At 36.8% G+C, this 18669-nt stretch overlaps 1 protein-coding gene across 12 annotated transcripts in view; it reads right to left on the bottom strand.

Annotated features, from left to right (window-relative positions):
* YAP1 (Yes1 associated transcriptional regulator) overlaps positions 1-18669 on the bottom strand; it is a 120585-nt gene that overhangs the window by 21772 nt on the left and 80144 nt on the right. For 2 of the 12 annotated variants that reach the window (XM_019630332.1, XM_019630337.1), the window contains exons 4-5: positions 16141-16260; positions 475-668 (exon numbers count right to left, since the gene is read on the bottom strand). In XM_019630332.1, the coding sequence (XP_019485877.1) occupies positions 475-668; positions 16141-16260 (314 nt within the window). The remainder of the gene's footprint in view (positions 1-474; positions 669-16140; positions 16261-18669) is intronic. The other 10 variants (XM_019630334.1, XM_019630339.1, XM_019630333.1 and 7 more) reach the window with 5 other exon arrangements.

Below are 18669 nucleotides of genomic sequence, written 5' to 3'. Positions count from 1 at the left end.
AATTTATATAAAACTTTAAAGATAAACTATTTTGATAAGAGCACAACCCCTATATCTAAACTTAGACTTTACTACTCTCAAATAAGATAAAGTAAAAATTGATTTTCAGATGAGGGACTATCCATTCTTATGGAACATAAAGACCAATAAATATCATATTGGAGGATTCCCCGGGATAAATAATTCATTTAAAGTAAAAGATATTTTCCCCCAAGTGATGTCTCAGAGCTTCCCCCTTAGTGAAATCCTCAGAAATACAGTAATTTACAATTCCATGTACATGTTACAGCCCAATGTAATCAAAGGACAGTCAAGTAACTAAACTAATATACAAGGACAGAGCACGATAGAGTGTTTCTGTCACTCTAGTTTTAGAGAAAGAACTTGCCTCTGTAACTAATAAATGTTAAAATGAAATACACCCAACTTCATATAAAAAGACAAACCCCAAAAAGTGGAAGGCTGGTTTCTAACCTGTGGCCTCACCTGCCGAAGCAGTTCTTGCTGCTTCAGTCGCAGTCTCTCTTTCTCCATCTGCAGTTGCTGCAGCCGCATCTGTTGCTGCTGGTTGGAGTTGCCACCACCCATGACTCCTCCCTGAGGGCTCTGGGGAGCCAGGGGTGGTGGCTGTTTCACTGGAGCACTTTGACTGATTCTCTGGTTCATGGCTGAAATGAAACAAAAAGATCTGTCCTAAACAAAAAGCAAAGGAAAATAATTATTTTGTTATTCAAAGCAATTGGGGATATACAACATATCCTTTTCTGTAGCAAGACTGGAAATCACCTAAAAATCCGCCAATGGTACAATGGTTACATGAATTTATTAGTACTGTTATTGTCATCGTTGTCTTTATAAGATACAAAGCAGCCATAACAGGAAAGAAACAAGAGGTAACTCTGACACGCAATGAATGACTGAACAGTCCAAGAAATATTAAAAGCAAAGTGCAGAACAGAAAGTGTAAAAAAAAAAAAAAAAGGAAAATGTATATTACATGCATATATAATATATCCATAGACTGTGAATTGAAGGGCAGCCAAGAAGCAACTACCATCTGTGGACTCTGGAGCTGGGAAACTGGGTGACTAAAGGACTGAGTTGGAGAGAGACATTTTTTGTAACTTTTAAAGTTTAAATGATGTGAATGCACTGCTTATTACAAAATACATATATATATATTTAATTAAAAAATACATCTCCCAAAGCAAGTGAGATGAAGCATTCTGATCAGTCAAGTCCATCAAAATTATCAATCCTTAATATATCCTAAAATATATATATACCTCTAATAAAGTATATTAAAATGATCTGATGCACATTCATAATAAAATAAGCCTGCAAAGATATGAATGGCAGAGATTTGTCTCATCCAACACCACTACACCCCCCATACAGCCCAGGCAGTCATTATTTTTTCAGTTGCACCTATACTACACCATTTGACAATTAGAAATGGAATGGATTTTTATACCAGTGAATTTCTGAAGGACGTATTTATCACCTTTTCAGACACATTCAATTTTTTAAGGTGAAACGTCAGGTCACTATTTCCACTAAGTGTTTAATACACACTGACCAAAGAAAACTTTAGGCCCAAACAATTTCACAAACATTCAAGGAAGAAATAGTACCAATCTTACACAACCTTTTCCAGAGAAAAGTGAAGAAGGACTACTTCACACTTTTATGAGGTCAGTGTAACCTCAATACCTTCACAAGGATATTAGAAGGAAAATCACAATCCAACCTCTCCCATGAACCTTGCTACCAAAATCTGAAATAACATGCACTGACAGCTCGTGTGACTCATTGACCTCCCAGTCACACAGCAAACTTAGGGTGATTTTTTCATGGGTCCTCTGCTGTACCACAGAGGCTGCTTGGTAGATGCCATCTCTTCTTGGAGACTTTTTGAGCAAACCTCCCCAGCCTTTCCCAGAGCCCAGCATGTACCATTAGGAATTGTGTTCCCTTAGGGCATGACCTTGGGGCTTTTCCATTTTGTCCACTGACATTTCTCACCTGACTGTAATCTTTTATTTACAAGCTTGTATACTCTCTTAGACTAGAGCACCCCAGGAGTGGGGAGAGTATCCTAATCGTGCGTACCTCCTCAGTGCCTAGCACAGGGTCTGGCACAAAGTTTGCGCTGAAAAAAACACGGAAACGTTTCTAGGTAAGTTGCGTATTCAATGAGGTAGAAATCGAACTATTTAAGATATGACAATAAAGAAATCCTACCAATTTCCTCTTAGATTGACCAACTCTTCTATGAGGCTAGAATGACATCAATATAGAATTAAGGATATTAGAAAAAAGAAAAATTACCAACCAACCTCTCTCAGAATGCCTTAGTTCAATTCAATCTACTGAGTACTCATTGTTTCCAATTTTTTGTTTGTCACTTTTTTGTCCTTAAGATATATCATTAGGTGTACACAGTCAAAGCACTGTGACAAGTCACCTGAAATAATTCCTCTCTGTGAGATTCGGCCACCAACTCAATATACAAATTTCAACTGTGATACTTTGCTTTTGAATTTTAGAGCCTTTCTTTACTTCCCACCCATCATCTTCCTACCCCAAACAGGTAACAGGTTAACAGTTACCATGTTTTTGTTTATCCTATTTTTAAAATCTAAGCAGATATATACAGACTTCTTAAATAAATGGCAGCATACCATGAATAGCTAAGTGATATTCAAATAAACCAATTTCCTATTAAGTTTTCACTATTACTGAAGAGTGCCATACAGAGAAAGCTCATACATGCATATTTTTATATTTTTGCTACTCCTGTATCTTTGGGGTAGAGTCCCAGATGGGAGAGATTGCCGAGTTAATGGTTAAAAACATAAGTAACATTGCCAAATCTGGCCCCTCCCCACACACCGTAGTGGTTGCACTTTGCTGTATCCCTACCAGTAATATATGAGGAGTGTCTTTTTATCCCTCACAGCCTTGCTGAACTTTTGGATTTTTGCCATTCTGAAAGATGAGAAATGGTTTTGCAATGTGATTTTATTTTGCTGTATCTTATTATAGGAGTTTGGTCAATTTCCAAATTTTAAAGGGCCATTTGCATTTTTTATGTGAATTGTATTTGTATCTTTTGCTACTGGGTTACTGATTGTTCTCTATTTTAAACGATCTGTATATTAGGGATAAAAACCCTTTGTCATATGTTAAAAATAATTTCCCCCACCTTATTAAGTCTTTTTAGTTTGCTTATTTTCTTCCATATGAGTTTATTTCTTCTTCTTATTTTTGTTTGTTTTTTTAAGCTGAGCCATCCTGCCACCTGTTAGCAGCTCAGCAGCTGCTCAGCTTGGGCCGGGAATCGAACTACTGTTGCTCAGAGCTCAAACTCTTGAGCGAGAGGGAGCTCTTAACCAAATGAGCCACTCAGTCGGCCCTAATTTATTTTTTTAAGTAGTCAAACTTATCAATCTTTTTTGAAATTTGAGCTACATTTCCCCACTTCCAGGTGACAGAGGAATTCATCAATTTTTAATTCAAAACTATATGGTTCCACTTTATATATTTGGCAATTCAATCCAATCCATTTGGAATTTATCCTGGTATATGGCATGAATGGATCTAATTTTATCTTTATGATCATCTGTTAGTCCTAACACCACTCATGTAAAAAGTGTATCCTTCCCCCAATCATCTCTATCAGACTAAATTTCCATATTTTGCTTCTGGATTTCCTGTTGTTCATTAATCTAACTACTCTTGTACTAGGTACCACATTTTGATTCTTGAAACTTGTGACTTGATCCAAGGTCAGTCCTTACTTTCGTACTAGGGTAGGGCCAGTGGGCTCTATGCCTGGTTTTCACCACGGGGACTCTTTCTGTATCTCCTTCTTTCTTCTGAACACTTTGAGTTCCTGATAGCCTCAGAAGCTGAATGGCCCCTAAACCTGACAGGCTCTTAACCCTGCCCCTGCTCACTGCGTTGTGCGGTTTTATTTTCTGACCCACAGCAGTGACGACCCCAGTTTTGTCTTTTTGGTTATCTCTTTTAAATATTTTGTCTGGCAGAGCAGAGAAGGGATGTCAAAAAAATGACTCACTGCTCCGTATTGTTCAAAGCCTTAGTAATCCCTTATATGGACAACAAAAAAAAGTCAGACTTATTTATGAAATATCTTTACAAAGAACAAATGGCTAAAACGTTCATAATTATGGTTTATAGTTTAGTATTTTATAGGGGAATGGACAGGAAAAAAGCCAAAAATTTTTGAGAACTAAGTTTTGCCAGGTACCAATCAACAACTTTATTTAATACAATTGCTTATATCTATCTGTCACCAACATTATCAGATGCACAACTAACAGGCATCATAGTATAATAAAAGGAAAAAAAAACAAACCCCACGAAACACATGGCCTGTAGAGTTAAACAATCCACAATTAGAGTTGAGCACACCAATTCAGTAATTCATCTAGTCCTCAGTTTCCTCAGCTACACCTGAGGGTAGTAACATCTCCCTTCGGAGTCATCGTGGGGATTAAGCAATACATGTAAGAAACGTATTATAGTCCTGGAACACACTAGACGCCCCATAAACGTTCGACTCCTGCTTTCTCTAGAATAGTTCTTTTTAAACTTTAAGATTATTATTCCTACAGATAATCATTCTGGCTTGAGTCCGCATACTTCCCACCTCCTCCCACTTTACCATGCCACTCAGTTTCAAAGTATTCTATGATTCACAAAGATATGCATACTTATCTTTCCTGTAAGATCTAAATGGAAAAAAAATGGGTGGTGGAGATTGAGCCTTAGCTCAACCCCCTTAGGGATCCTTCTTTTTTGATGAAACATGTTCCTGGCATTTCAGGACACTCAACATATTTCTCCATAGAGCTGTTTTATACTTTGTGCTATATCAGGTTTGATAGTATAAAGTAAATATGAACTGGGGGGCTGACCTGAGAATCCATCACATACACCAAACATCTCACAGATCGAGGCCTAGAGGAAACAACTATATGGAGGAAAAAATTTTCAGTTTCACGCAATTAAATAAATCAAATTTTAAAAATAACTGCTAAGGGGCCGGCCGAGTGGCTCAGCTGGTTAAGAGCTCACTTGGGAGCACCAGCTCTGAACAGCAGAACCTGGGTTCAGATCCCACATTGAGGGCCAGTGACGCTCGCCCTCTACAGCTAAGATGATGAACAACAGCTCAACCTGGAGCTGGGCTGCTGTGAGGCGACGGTGTAGGCTGTGGTGGGACTGCAGTAGACTGCCATGAGCTACGTGAGTGGCTGGCGGCCAGCATGAGAGGCTGGTAGCCAGTGTGAGCTACCGGGAGCCGCTGTGAGCGGCCGACCAATGACCGGCGACCAATTGCCTCACCCAGGAAGAGCACAATGATCATACCAACATGTCTACCTGTCTGTTCCCCTCCCCCCAATTCCCCAATAAAATCTTAAAAAAAAAAATAACTGCTAGGAAATAGGGCATTAGTAAGTTGAGGAGTGTTGGAATTGTAGAACAAATTGATTTCAAAACAGATTCTAGAGCTATATACTGTTAAGTATGTCAACTATAATATTAAGAAACATTAGAAAAGCTTTTCAGCTTTCCACACTGGATTTTTATTAATATAGCATTTAATAAACTAATAAAATATGTATTCCTTGTGAAAACTAATTGGACAACGACAAAATTGCATGAAAATAAGAGGTAATAATCCCCTGCTTCCCACCAGTTTCCCAGAATTACTGGGTTGTTGGAAAAGTCATGATGTATTTTTTATGTTTTTCATGCAAAAATGCGTCATGACTTTTCCAACAACCCAAGAGATACATACGCAGCAGTCATTAATGACAGTGACCACTGTTGACTGGCTCACTGATTTAGTTGGTAAGGTCTTTCGCAAAACTAAGCTTATCTGACTTGACTATTCAAAACCACAGCCAGGGAAAAATAGGATATAAAAAGATGGAGGAAAAAGAATCCCGCAGAATTAAACAGAAAAATGCACAAAATATACAACAAAAACAGTCTCACTAATGATGGTGAGCACTTTTGGTTTTGTTTACCTAACTGCTGTTACCTATGGATACAAGCATACTACAAGGTTTCCATATAAAGAGCTCACTGAAATGACCAAGTCAAACAACCTTGTTTATCTACTGAAGCTGGGGTTTATCCCTCTCCAGAAGCATCCTGTTCTTTACCTTCTGAGTATCTCAAGCATTTCAACAAAGCACAGAGCAGTGCACCCACATGGGGTGCAGCAGAGACCTCACAAGCAGGCAAGAAACAAAACAGGCTTTGTTTTCTGGGGGAGGGGGGCAGGGAAGCCAGAAAAGAATAGCATTACCAACTTCTTCCCCCTCCATGATCAACTACTGAAATCCCAATGTTTCCAGCTTTAACAGAATTTCTAAAAGGTAAAGAGAGAAAAAAATCCCTAAAATGACAATTTTTAAAAACACAATATGCCATATTTTAAATTTCAGATTCTGTGCTGCCTGGACTATGAAATAATAATTGTTTCAAGTTTTATTTAACAAATCAGCCCCCACAGCTTTATGGTAGCAAGCCATTGACTCAGTATTACTGAAAAATAAGAGACCACCTTCTCAAAAAGGAAGGAGGTCATCATCATGAGACTCTTCCAAAATTTCATCTAAACATCTCAGTTTTCAAACTGCAGACAACTTTTAGATTTACATAATTTGCAACCTCAACCTTGGACCATTACAAACAACTACAGATCTGGTAATCAAGCATAAACTTTGAGATAATAAAATATAAATTTAAAATCAGAAACAATTTTGGAACCTTTTAAATATTAATTTATATGAAATCTCCGACAACAGAAGAAATCACATCTTTGCTTTGTCTAAATTTTATCAAGTCTCAGACATTGCACGTTTACATTAACATGGCTATGTTAGTTTGTTTATAACTTAGAAATATACCTACAAGAGTACTCCAGACTGTAAGGTAGCAGACTTGTTAAAAGAAATGAATGCTTTTCTAAAAACACAAATAGGTCATCTGTCAGTCTTAAAATAGTAAAAACAAAACACAAAACACCTACTGCTAGCTAAGTGTTTACTACAAGACCTGGGTCACTGAATCATCTATCTGCATAATTTACATACATATTTAAATATAAAATGGTTTTCAGTGAAAATTACTTCCGATTTGATTCACACTGAAAATCTGTCTCTTACAAAAGGAGTAAAAGGTCAGGGTCCTAATCTCATGACTGAATATATCTTTTTATCAACATTCAAAAGATGTTTCCCAACACTTAATAAAGTGATATATCTAAACGACAATGCCATGCCCAGGAATTATTTTTTAAAAAAATAAAATTTACTGAGCATGAGATATCTCACATATCATAAAACTCACTTTAAAGTTTTTATACATCATAGAATTGTGTAACCATCACCATTATTTACGTTCAGAACATTCAGAAACCCATATCCTCAGCAGTATACTTCCTGTTGCCCCTGCCCCAGTTCTTGGCAACTACAATATGGATTTGCCTATTCCGGACATGTCATATAAAAGAAATCAAACAATATGTGGCTTTTTGTGACTGGCTTGTTTCACATGGTATAATGTTTTCAAGATTCATCCATGTTGTGGTACATATCAGCATTTCATTCATTTTTATTGCCAAACTAATATTCCATTGTATGGATATGCCACATTTTGTTGTCCATTTATCAATTGATGGACATTTGTTATTTTTACCTTTTTGGCTATTATGAATGCTGCTGCTATGAACATTCATGTACAGGTTTCTGTGTGGACATATGGTTTCAATTTTTTTGCATATATATCTAGGAATGGAATTGCTGGGTCATATAGTATCCGTGTTCAACTTTTTGAGAAACTGTCAAACTGTTCCAAAGTGGCTGCATCATTTTTCAATCCCACCAGCAATGTAGGAGGGTTGAAGCTTCTCCACATTCTGGTCAAATCTTGTTATTGTCTGTCTTTGATTTTAGCCTTCTTAAAGGGAAGAAAGCGGTGTCTCGTTGTTTTGCGGTGTCTCGTTGTTTTGCGTTGGATTATGGTTAACAGTTCATTTCCTCTAAGATTTTATCTAGGTCTGTGACAGGGAGAGGAATCTCTCCCTCCCACACTCTGCGCTTCTCTTCCTTCCTGAGCACCAACCTCCAGGGCCCTCAAACAGCGTTCACATACACCAGGTCCTCAATATTGCTGTTTCATGCAATGTCATTGTGTTATAATGTTGATGAGATGCTGTAGGAACTTAACTCTTGTTTATAGCAATAAGCTTATGGTAAAAGTGGTTGGTTTCCTTATAGTTATTTCACTTAAAGTTGCAGAACCTATGGGTGACGTTTAGTGTGGACTTACTGTATTTAAATCTTTAATCTGTCAATAACAAACTTATTTAGGTCAATTGAATTTCTTCTTCCTTGAACCCTCTATCAAAAGACTGGTATGAAAATTCATTATAATGGTATTTTCCAAACAATACAATTATGGACGGATCTTAAAAAAAAAATCAACAGGACATTTTCTCCTTATTACCTCATTAAGCAGTTTGGGGCAGGACTCAGGTTGCTAAATGAGGGGAGGAGGGAAAGGGAGAAAGTGTTCTAACTAGCTTTCAGCTCTCTCTGTCCCCAGAGTACAACCATGCTTTTCCCCTCTACTATGCAAATAAAGTTTAAAGTCTAGTTTGGAGAGAAAGTTCAGATAATGAGACTACTGGTAGAAAGAGAGGAGAATTATATTTTAAAATATATCTGCCACCGGGAATTCATGTTAGATTAATGAGTAAACAGTTCCATTAATAATAGTTTTATTTATGATTACATGTAATCTATTATTATTAATGCTCTTTCACAGGGGAATTCATCATTTATAAGACACACATCTTAGTTTTTACTGAAAAGCGCAATTGGTCCTTTTATATAGTCTAGAGCAGGGATCAGCAAACTTTTGAGAAGAGCCAATTCTGTCCCTCCCAACAATTTAAAAATTATTCGAGAGCCATAAAACAAATGAAAACACCATTATGTGAAAAATATCCTTTAAAAATTTTATAAATGAAACTATGATAGTTTTATTTTCATTTTCAATTTTACTTCAGAGCCACATATATGTACCCAAAGAGCCGCATGTGGCTCTTGAGCCGCAGTTTGCCGACCCCTGGTCTACACAGCATGACTGCTTTTTCCCATCCTTTAATACCCTTCTTCAAAAAAGTCTTCCCTGACCATCTGTGCTCAAGTAGGTTCCCTCCACCCCACACTATTCCCTTTCATGACACCTTGTTTATTATCCTTCATTGTACTTAACACATTTTATAATGATTTGTTTAGTAGCCGGCAGACCCCCTCCTTGATGGTTAACATAGTGCCTGCTACATAATTGGCACTCAAATATTTGTTGAATGAGTAAATAATACTGAAATAGTTTCTATCCCTAGTTAGTAGGGTGCTATTAGTAATGCACAGGAGAATGTCCAAGTTGAAGCAAGTCCAGTTCTAAAATGACCTCAGCAACCAAGGTAGCAGAACAAAATGAGTAGAAAACAAAGAATACGAACCACTCTCCATCTAATTATTCTGATTTATTTCAGCAGAAATCTATTTGACTTTTCCCTCAGGAAGTCTATGAACGCTTTCTCTGCTACTTGTATCTGACGCTATGGGTTGGCACAAAAGTGGCACCACCAAATGGCTCTCTTCTCCAGCGTATTTTATAAGATACTTGCTATTAATGCTGAGTTGATACAAATAAAACTTGCAATTTGTTTTTAAAATAAAACTATGTTAAGATTTGTGTGTGTGTGTGTGTGTGTGTGTGTGTGTGTGTGTGACGTTAGAGGTTTTAGTAACACAATAAACCATTAATGTAGTATCATTCACTGGCTCTGGTGATCTTAAGCTTTTAAGCTTAAAAATTGTACATGAATAATTATATAAATAAAGAGAAGTATTTCTTCAATACATTTGTATATAATTATTTACATCACTGAACCACTGTCAAGTGGAAACCTCATATTAACTTCATTGACATATGTCTACTCACCTTTGGTGAGTAGTGGAGAGATTGCTTACCATGACTGATAAACTATTTTGGCACCATCCTCCTGAATTTAACACAAATTTAAAAATAAAAGAATAAAACTGCAAACCTCAAGTACTAAACTAATTTTGATATTCTATAATTTTATGAGATAAAACATTCATTTCACTAAGTGCTGTTTTTTTTAGTAAAAAAATATGAGGGCAACAATTAGAAACAATCTCTAACAGTACGTTTTATTTATTTTTTTTTAAAGTGATTTATTGAAAATGAAAGTACACACTTGAGAAGAAGTGCAGGCCAACTCAGAGTGAGTTGCTAACAGTTTAAGTTTTAAATCAGGCTTCCCTAAGCCCATAGCCTGGAACTATACTTCAAATCAGCTTACTTCAAGCTTTCTATCACGGCAACTTTAAATATTAGAAATAAAAAGCATACCAAAATGCACCATCTTTAAGGCAGTAAAGCTGAGCCCTACTTATATAAGCATGTTTAAATGCCTATAGGCTTCCAAACATTGGAGAGTGTACACTCAGCTTAACTGTTCCACCCAGCACTGCCCATCCCCCAGCAGATTTGCTTGCCTGGGCATACTCACCACGTGATAAGGCTTATCTTTAGATTAAAGGTTGAAAGATTTCCCTGTCTCCTCTTCAAAAGTAATTCCCAACTGTGACCAGAGAACCAAAAGCTGAACTTAAAATGAGACAACAAATAGTTGAAAAGTATCTCTGAAACCTCAGTGCACTCAAATCCATAAGGATACTGAGAAGTAACCTTAAGCAAGGGTCCAAAGCAGTCACTAAAGAATTCATAATCTAGCATATTGTGTTAATTAAGGACTTAAAATAGTCTTAAAAGCCTTCATCCAGTATAATCTAGTCAAATTTTACAGATGAATCCAATCAAATCAAGAGATCAATCCAATCAATCTGAACAAGTTGGTTCATTGTGATCCCAGAAGAACTTGAGTCTTAACTCCCAAGTAGGTAAATTCTTCTAACATCATGACGTGCTTCTTTTAAATTCAGTACATTAAACAACTACCAGGTAGAAAACAGGATGCTGGCTAACTTCTTTAGATTTCAAAAATGGATTTCTGGAGGGCATATAAAATACCAGGTCAGAACAATGCCATCACTGGATAATGTCCGTATTGAGCATCACATTTAAAGAAGTACTAGTAAAATGAAAGGCATCCAGAGAAGGAGAGTGAACTGGTAACAAACCCAGAACTCTTTATATGTTAGAAAAACGGAAAAAACATAGTTAGAAGGAATGCTTCTGGGATTGGAATTGTATTCACAAATTTGAAGGGAAGTACAGTAATACCTTAGTTTGTGAGCATAATTCCTTCTGGAAACAAACTACTCGTATTGCAAGACATGGCTCGTTTACCCAGTTAAAATGTATTTAGAAATGTGTGCTCGTCTTGCAGAACACTCGCAAACCAAGTTACTCACAATCCAAGGTTTTACTATAAGTTCTGCATAATAAAAGGACATATACTCTCTGGTCATTACAACTTTCCTTACATAGAATGGACTGCCTTGTAATGTGGTATGCTCCTGGTCGAAGGACAGGTCAAAGCTGAGGTTAGAAGACAATCTCTGAAGAAGGTAAGGCATGATAATTCATCTACATGGCTTCATGGTCTGCTGCAATCATATATCTTATAATTCAATTTCCATGACTGGAAACTCATTAGCTTTGGGTAATTTCCTCATGATAAGTCACAATATAGCATATAAGTAAATTCATTAACCACTGTTGTGTTCTTCCCTCTGATATTTCCATGTATTAGTATTGGTGAATTAGGCGTGTTTCTGAAAGATTAACTGAATGTAATCTAAATTTCTTAAAATTTCCAGTTGTCAAAAGATAAAGTGCAGATTCTCGTTCTGTCACTTATGTGTATAACCTTGGATTGGTCACACTTTCCCTCAATCTCAGAGGACTTCAGATTTGGGGCAATATTCCTTACTTCTCCCAGTATTATTTTAAACACGTTGGTGATTTAGAGAGTCACAATGACTGGGTAGCACTATGGCATTTAATGGGCAAGAGCCAGGGATGTTGAATGTACTATAGTGCCCAGAATACATCCTTCCCCTTTTGAGAAATGTTGATTAGAAGAATTATAAATTCCTTCTCAGGGCCAAATTTTGTAAGGTTTATCTATTAAAAATTTTTGGTTAGCAAGTTATCTAAAACATACTGAAACATCTTTTCTTCCCTATCGTAAGTAGTTATAGTATTAGTCCACAACCAAATACTGACAATTTAGGATAACCAGGGAAGATTTATAAGAGGGTAAAACAAAACAAAATCCCCCACAAAAATCCTTGCTTGTTTTTAATGCATGGATGGATGCATGGATATTAAGAGACTTGCTTCAGTAAAATTCAAATGATTAGACATTGACATTCTGTCTACCCAAGACTCCATTAACAGAGACACAGGTTTCACTGTACAGCCTTCAGTGTTTTATTCATCACTAACAGAACAGACTTAGTTATTTAGTTGGTCTTTAGGTGCATTTTCATCAAAAGTAAAATATTACTTCTAACAGCTATCAGAAACATTTGATTTTAAAGGGAAAAGGTTAATGAATGTTTCAACAGTTAAAAATTTTAATAGACCTCTAACTATAGATTCAAAATATTTAACTTTGATAAGAAAGACATGCGGAACAACTTTTGGCTTCGGGACTTAAACTGTAAATATAAATGTATATATATTTACTTATTCTTTTAGTTTTATTTCTTATTATTTTCGGAAATTATCTCTCTCCCTCTCCCTCCCAAACCCTCCCCCCCCAAACACACACACACACACACACACACACACACACACACACACACACACACAGTATAGTAAGTTCTGGGTAACTGAAACAAAGAACCAAAATCAACATCTGGGTTTTAATCACCTTTGACCTTTCCATGAACAGAATTTCTAGGTACAGAATTGTTGTTAGGAATTAAAGGATATTTTGTTTTTGCTACACTAGAGTGTTCATTACTTCCTTTAAAACTCAAGATATACGTTGTTAGCCCAAATCTCTGGTTCCAATATTTTATTTACACCAAAAGTGTTTCAATCCCAGTGGTGCCATCAGCACTCATTTCCAGAACAGCTTGCTAACACTATTTAATATACCCTTTTATATAAACAATAGGAACAATAACATTACATAAAAGATCAGTTCACTGACTATTAGTGTTTTGGAGTAAATCTTTCATTCTAAAGACCAGAAATTATCATTTTTTTTTCCTGTTTTCATTAGGGCTTTTTACTGGAAAATATTCATATGATTGTATTAAATAAAACAATAATTCTACAATGTACAAGAAATATTTAACTTGAGACTCCATATTTACAAGTATAAAATCTCTAGGAAAAAAAGGGTTTACATGAAATAATTTTATGGCCCGCATAATACTCAAGCATCAATTTGCTTTAATACAAGTAAAAAACATTCCTAATATGATTCCTTACAAACAAGCAAACAGAAGCTCTCCTTTTTATCAGCAAGTCCTCATTGCCATTGGATGTTACTTCGTGATTTGTTACAAATTACTAATAAATTCTCTCAAATATAAATGTCAAAGATACATATTTTTTAAATGTTAAAGAACAAGAAAATCAAATAAAAAGAACCAATCCACAACAAATTACTATTTAATTTCCTGAAATTATATGGGTAATTTATTAACTTCATGTGGGATGCAAAGAACTGGTAAATTGTTCTAAATATAATCTAAAGCACCCGATAAAGAATAGAAATTAAAAAAAAAAAAGAGGCTGGTGAGTGATAAAAAAAGAAGTAGGTGAGTGATAAACTTAAGCTTATACAGAGGTGTATCATCCATTCTAAAATGTCGAAAGACATAGGTCAACTTGATTTAAGCTAAGAATTGATAAATACCTTAATATAGATTTGGGAATATAGGAAACCAAACTCCACAACCATGAGGGCAATAACCTACCATTTGTTTGTGTCTGCATGGCTCAAAGGGTCAGAAAGGGATAGTTTATATTTTTTGACAGAGATAAAACACAACCCACTATAGAACTTCAGATTTCAAGGAGAGCTCCTTCAAATTCAGCAGCTAACAGCTTGTCTCTATTCGCTGTCACTCTAGGTCAGAGAAACCCACACTTTTTTTTCTTTCCTGACCCCCCTTCAGTTACACTTGAGCTCTCTGACTGAAAAGGTCTGGAACAGATTAAAAGCCGGGCTACAAAATAAAAAGCTTTGGCATGTTGTCAAGCCTGTCTGGAATACACATACACAGTGGGCCCAAAAAGGGAAACTAAAGGCAATTAAGAGAACTTTATGAAACTTTTTTTGGCATATCTAATTGTGTGTACATATGTGTTGGAGGTAGGGAGGAAGAAATTTTTTTGTACTTTCTCTGATTTAAAACAAAAGACCAAATTGTGTAATTAATGGATCTACTGAAGCTCACAGCCAAGTTGTTTTATTTCACTGTTTTAACTGAAAATACTTAAAACAAAAAGCTTTGTTTCAATTCGTGGTTTCTGCAGTTAGCTAAGAGTTACTTATCATATTTCATAACCTTACGTTGACATTAAAAAAAATACAAAAAATAGTATCATTTAAAAAAGTTTCTAAAACGTGGACAAGTTGAATTCATTAAAGATGATTTAAGGAAACATGGCTGTTATCGTTCCAGTCCACACAAATGGCAACATTTATTAAATTCTCTACCTTAACGCGGTTTCCTGTTTCAACCACAAGGGCTTATTCAAGTATTAAATAGAATCTGAAGTTGCAAATTATTAACATGCCACATAACTTTTTTAACACCCAAATAGGTCTTGAAGCACAAAAGGCTAGCATTTAAGCCAAACCCGGGATCCGTCAAAATGAGCCTCTGCCCTGATTCCACCTTTGACTCCACTTGAATAGGGAGTTCAATCAGTCCATAAAGCTGACCAGTCAGTATGGGGCAAACCCAAATGTTGGGGTTACTTAAAGGTATACATAAAGACATAGGAGAACTGTCCATAATGTTCCTGACAGGGAAGTTATTTTGCCCAACCAGCTCCGGCTAGTTTTTTTCTTTTTCCCCCCAGGACTGTGTTTTGATGGCATTCACAGAGTTAATTCCTCCTTCCCGTAAGGGCCCCACAGTTGTTGTCAGGTCAACCCCTATAAAGCTTCAAAGGTTCCGCGTCCCCTCAATCTGACCTATTCAGTGATCTGCACATTGTTTTCATTTAGCTGCATCCAGTCCAAGACGAAAACTTCGAAACCACAATGATCTGCTTCTTTTTAGATTCATTTTTCCATGGCTTTGGGAAAACATCTCAGAAACCTAACTGAAGAAACTGAAAACAGTGAAAAAATATGGACAAAAAGGCACTAACGGGCTTGTACACTATTATCAAAATGTGCATATTTGGGAGGGGTGTATTCTTTTGTGCAAATCAGTGATTTAGTCATGTGATTTGGAGAGGAATATGGCTTTGCTTTTTGTTTCCTAAATGAAAAATAAAGAAAGGATCTTTACTTAAAAAAAAATAAAAGCCAGAAGAGAAGGAAAAAATGATATCATTGGTCTCATCTGTAGGGTGACAGGGTCTCCCAACCCCCCATTTAGGACAGAAAATGCTACAATACCCAGGCACAGTTGGTACTCAAGCTCTCTGAAATTAAGTATACGCAGGCACCAGGTCACTAACAAAAGCTGGTATCCCAGGTTTTAGATGCAGCAAGACAGTCTGATTATTAATGTAGCTAGAAAGACGTTTTAAATAAATCACTGTCTCCCAAAAATGTGAAAGGAACAGTGATTCTGGTTAGTCAACCACTGCAACATTCCCCCAACCCCATCCCAAGGAGTCTAAGCTAAAAAGCTGATATACACCTGAATTTCTCAAGTTTAAAGTAAAGGGTATAAAAAGAGGTATAAAAATAGTACTGGAAAAGTTGGGTGGGCAGTCATTTTTTAATACGATAAAGCAATGCAATTTTATTTAAATATACCTCCCCAAATTCACATATAAAAAATGTTAATCAAAAATATCTAGAAAGGTTTTGAGATGAACCTTTACCAAAACGAGGGTCAAGCCTTGGGTCTAGCCAAGAGGTGGTCTTGTTCTTATGGTTTATATAGTAAATTTCTCCATCCTGAGTCATGGCTTGTTCCCATCCATCAGGAAGAGGACCTATAAATACAGAAAAAAAATCACGGTTGGTTTTTATTTGGTGCACCTAAAAAAAAGTGGGAAGGGTGCTAATTTAAAAAGAAAATACATCTTGACATAAAGCAATTCATTAAAACAAAATTAAGCATATGTGTTTCGAGAAGAAAGGTAAACCTATATACCAGATTCTTCTCCACTAAAAAGAAACTACCAAATAATAAAATCTACATCCCCAAAGACACAGATGGAAAAAAAAAAAGTCAGATTTTCAAAAAATCCTTTTGGAAGTCATGACCCAAATAATTATTATTCCTGTTAATACAGGACATGAAGTGCTCAGGCACTAGCCCCTTCCCCCCAATCCAGTCAGTTTTGTGATAGTACCTGCCTAGGAACTCCAAGGTGTTTTAATAAGGACCACATGCAAGTGTTTTTGGAACATCTAAAGTATCATAAACATCCTGTTTAATATAAAGCACACTTTAGCTAAGACTGACAAGCTACATTTTTTTTTTTCTGACAAGATCCATTTATTTCCATTATTTATGTGATGGGCTCACACCATGAAAACTATAATAGAGAAAGCTACAGTCGGAAAAAAAAAAAGCTTATTTTTATGCAGCCCAGAAGTTGCTAGGAGGGAGGGGGGTGTGGCCAGAAGTTAAAGTTTGTTAGAGGCTTGGAAGGGGGCAAGTAAGTGCTTAAACTGTTGGAAGGCGAATTTCTCATGAAGAAGCTATGGAATGAGGAAAGAACATCTGGGAGGTAGGACTAAAGAATATAATTAAGTTTAAAACGATTATTCTATCATGAGGAGGGTATAGAAGCTAGACAATTGCTTTTGGGAGGCAACAGCAATGAAAAAAGAGGCCAATAACAAATTACTAAATTCAAGAATATTTCTGCCTCAATTCTTTTTTCCCCCCACCATCCCCCTTCCACTTCCTATCCCCAGCAGGAGTCAGGAGAGGCAAGTGTAAATTGGAAATAGAGTCTGGATTAATGCCTAAAATTTTTCTACCTGTGGACCAACATGATTTGAGTGCTTACTGTGTGCCAGTCACTGTTTTAAGCATATTAAGTACATTAACTCATTTAATCCTTACAACCAATGACATAAGCAGTGGTACTATTTCTATTCTAATGAGGAAATTGAAACACAGAGTGGTTTAGTCTGGTACAACCTCACAAAGCTATTAATAGTTAGCATCAAAGATGAGACTTAAACACAGCAGCCTAATTCCTGAGCTATTGCTCCTCTTAACTATATTTGATTTTATTCATCTTCCACATTTAAGACCAGAGACTGAGTATGCTTCTTGTGCAAAAACAGAACAAGTTCCTTTTTTCTGTTTTGGCAGGCTAAGCCGGTCTTATGAGTGTTGCTGAATAAGTAACTCTGGTTAAACAGACCATTCACACAAGCCAGTTTCATCTGAATCAGGAACAGACCCATTTGCTACTAGACTATTATCAAAGGTCTGCTTTGAAAGGGGGACAAAATCCTGTTAGGAAATGCAGACCCGTGAAACTGGAGTGTTCTGTGCCCCTAGAGAAGCCACTGGGGGAAGGCCTTCCTCCAGTCCTGGATATGGAGTTCTGTACACAATGCTAATCATGTCTAGAGCTGGAATTTGCTGTGAGGGATCCCATGTTTACTAAAAGGTGAATGGGAAGCAAACTTGTTTAACACACATAAATCAAACCACTTTTCTCAGTAGCTTTCTGTCACTCTGGGCTCTGTTTCCTCATCAGGAAGGTAGAACCTCCAAAACTGACTACTGATGGTTTGCTATTACCTTTAATTGCGAAGATAGCTCAGCTCTAAAGTGTTTTGAAAAACAAGTAACTAAAATTCTAAGTTCCTAAGACATCATGTTGATAAAGAAGTCAACAGCAGTCACTGGATGGATGCCTTTAGGAGCCTCAACTCAATAATCCCAATGGACGTCATTACAGCCTCCAAGCCTGCCTGGCTACGTGGATTTCCTTTTGTTTTTCCTTTTATTAATGGTATCACTCTCCACCTTAGCTGTCTGAGTTAGAACCAAGAGCACCATCTTGGATACAAACCAACCTTCCCTATCTGCTTACCCACTCCAGCCTGTAGATTCTACTAGACCCTCTGACTGATCTGTTCCAGTCCGTCTTTAAGAACTCAGCCATCAATAGTCACCAGCTCCTTCTCCTTACCACTACAGAGCTTCATTCCTTGGTGCCTGACTTCTCATCTCCTCCCTTCACTCAGTGTCTTCTATCAAACACCACCAGGGATTTCTTCTTAAATATTACCTAACCAACTTTTATATGTCACTCATTGCCTTTAAAACATCTCTATTGGGGGCCGGCCGAGTGGCGCGATGGTTAAGAACTCGCTTGGGATGCCAGAGGGCCCCGGTTCGGATCCCACATATGAGGGCCAGTGACACT

This window comes from Hipposideros armiger, unplaced genomic scaffold, assembly GCF_001890085.2.
Source record: "Hipposideros armiger isolate ML-2016 unplaced genomic scaffold, ASM189008v1 scaffold_901, whole genome shotgun sequence".
NCBI lineage: Eukaryota > Metazoa > Chordata > Mammalia > Chiroptera > Hipposideridae > Hipposideros > Hipposideros armiger.
This window is presented reverse-complemented; position numbering and strand designations above follow the sequence as displayed.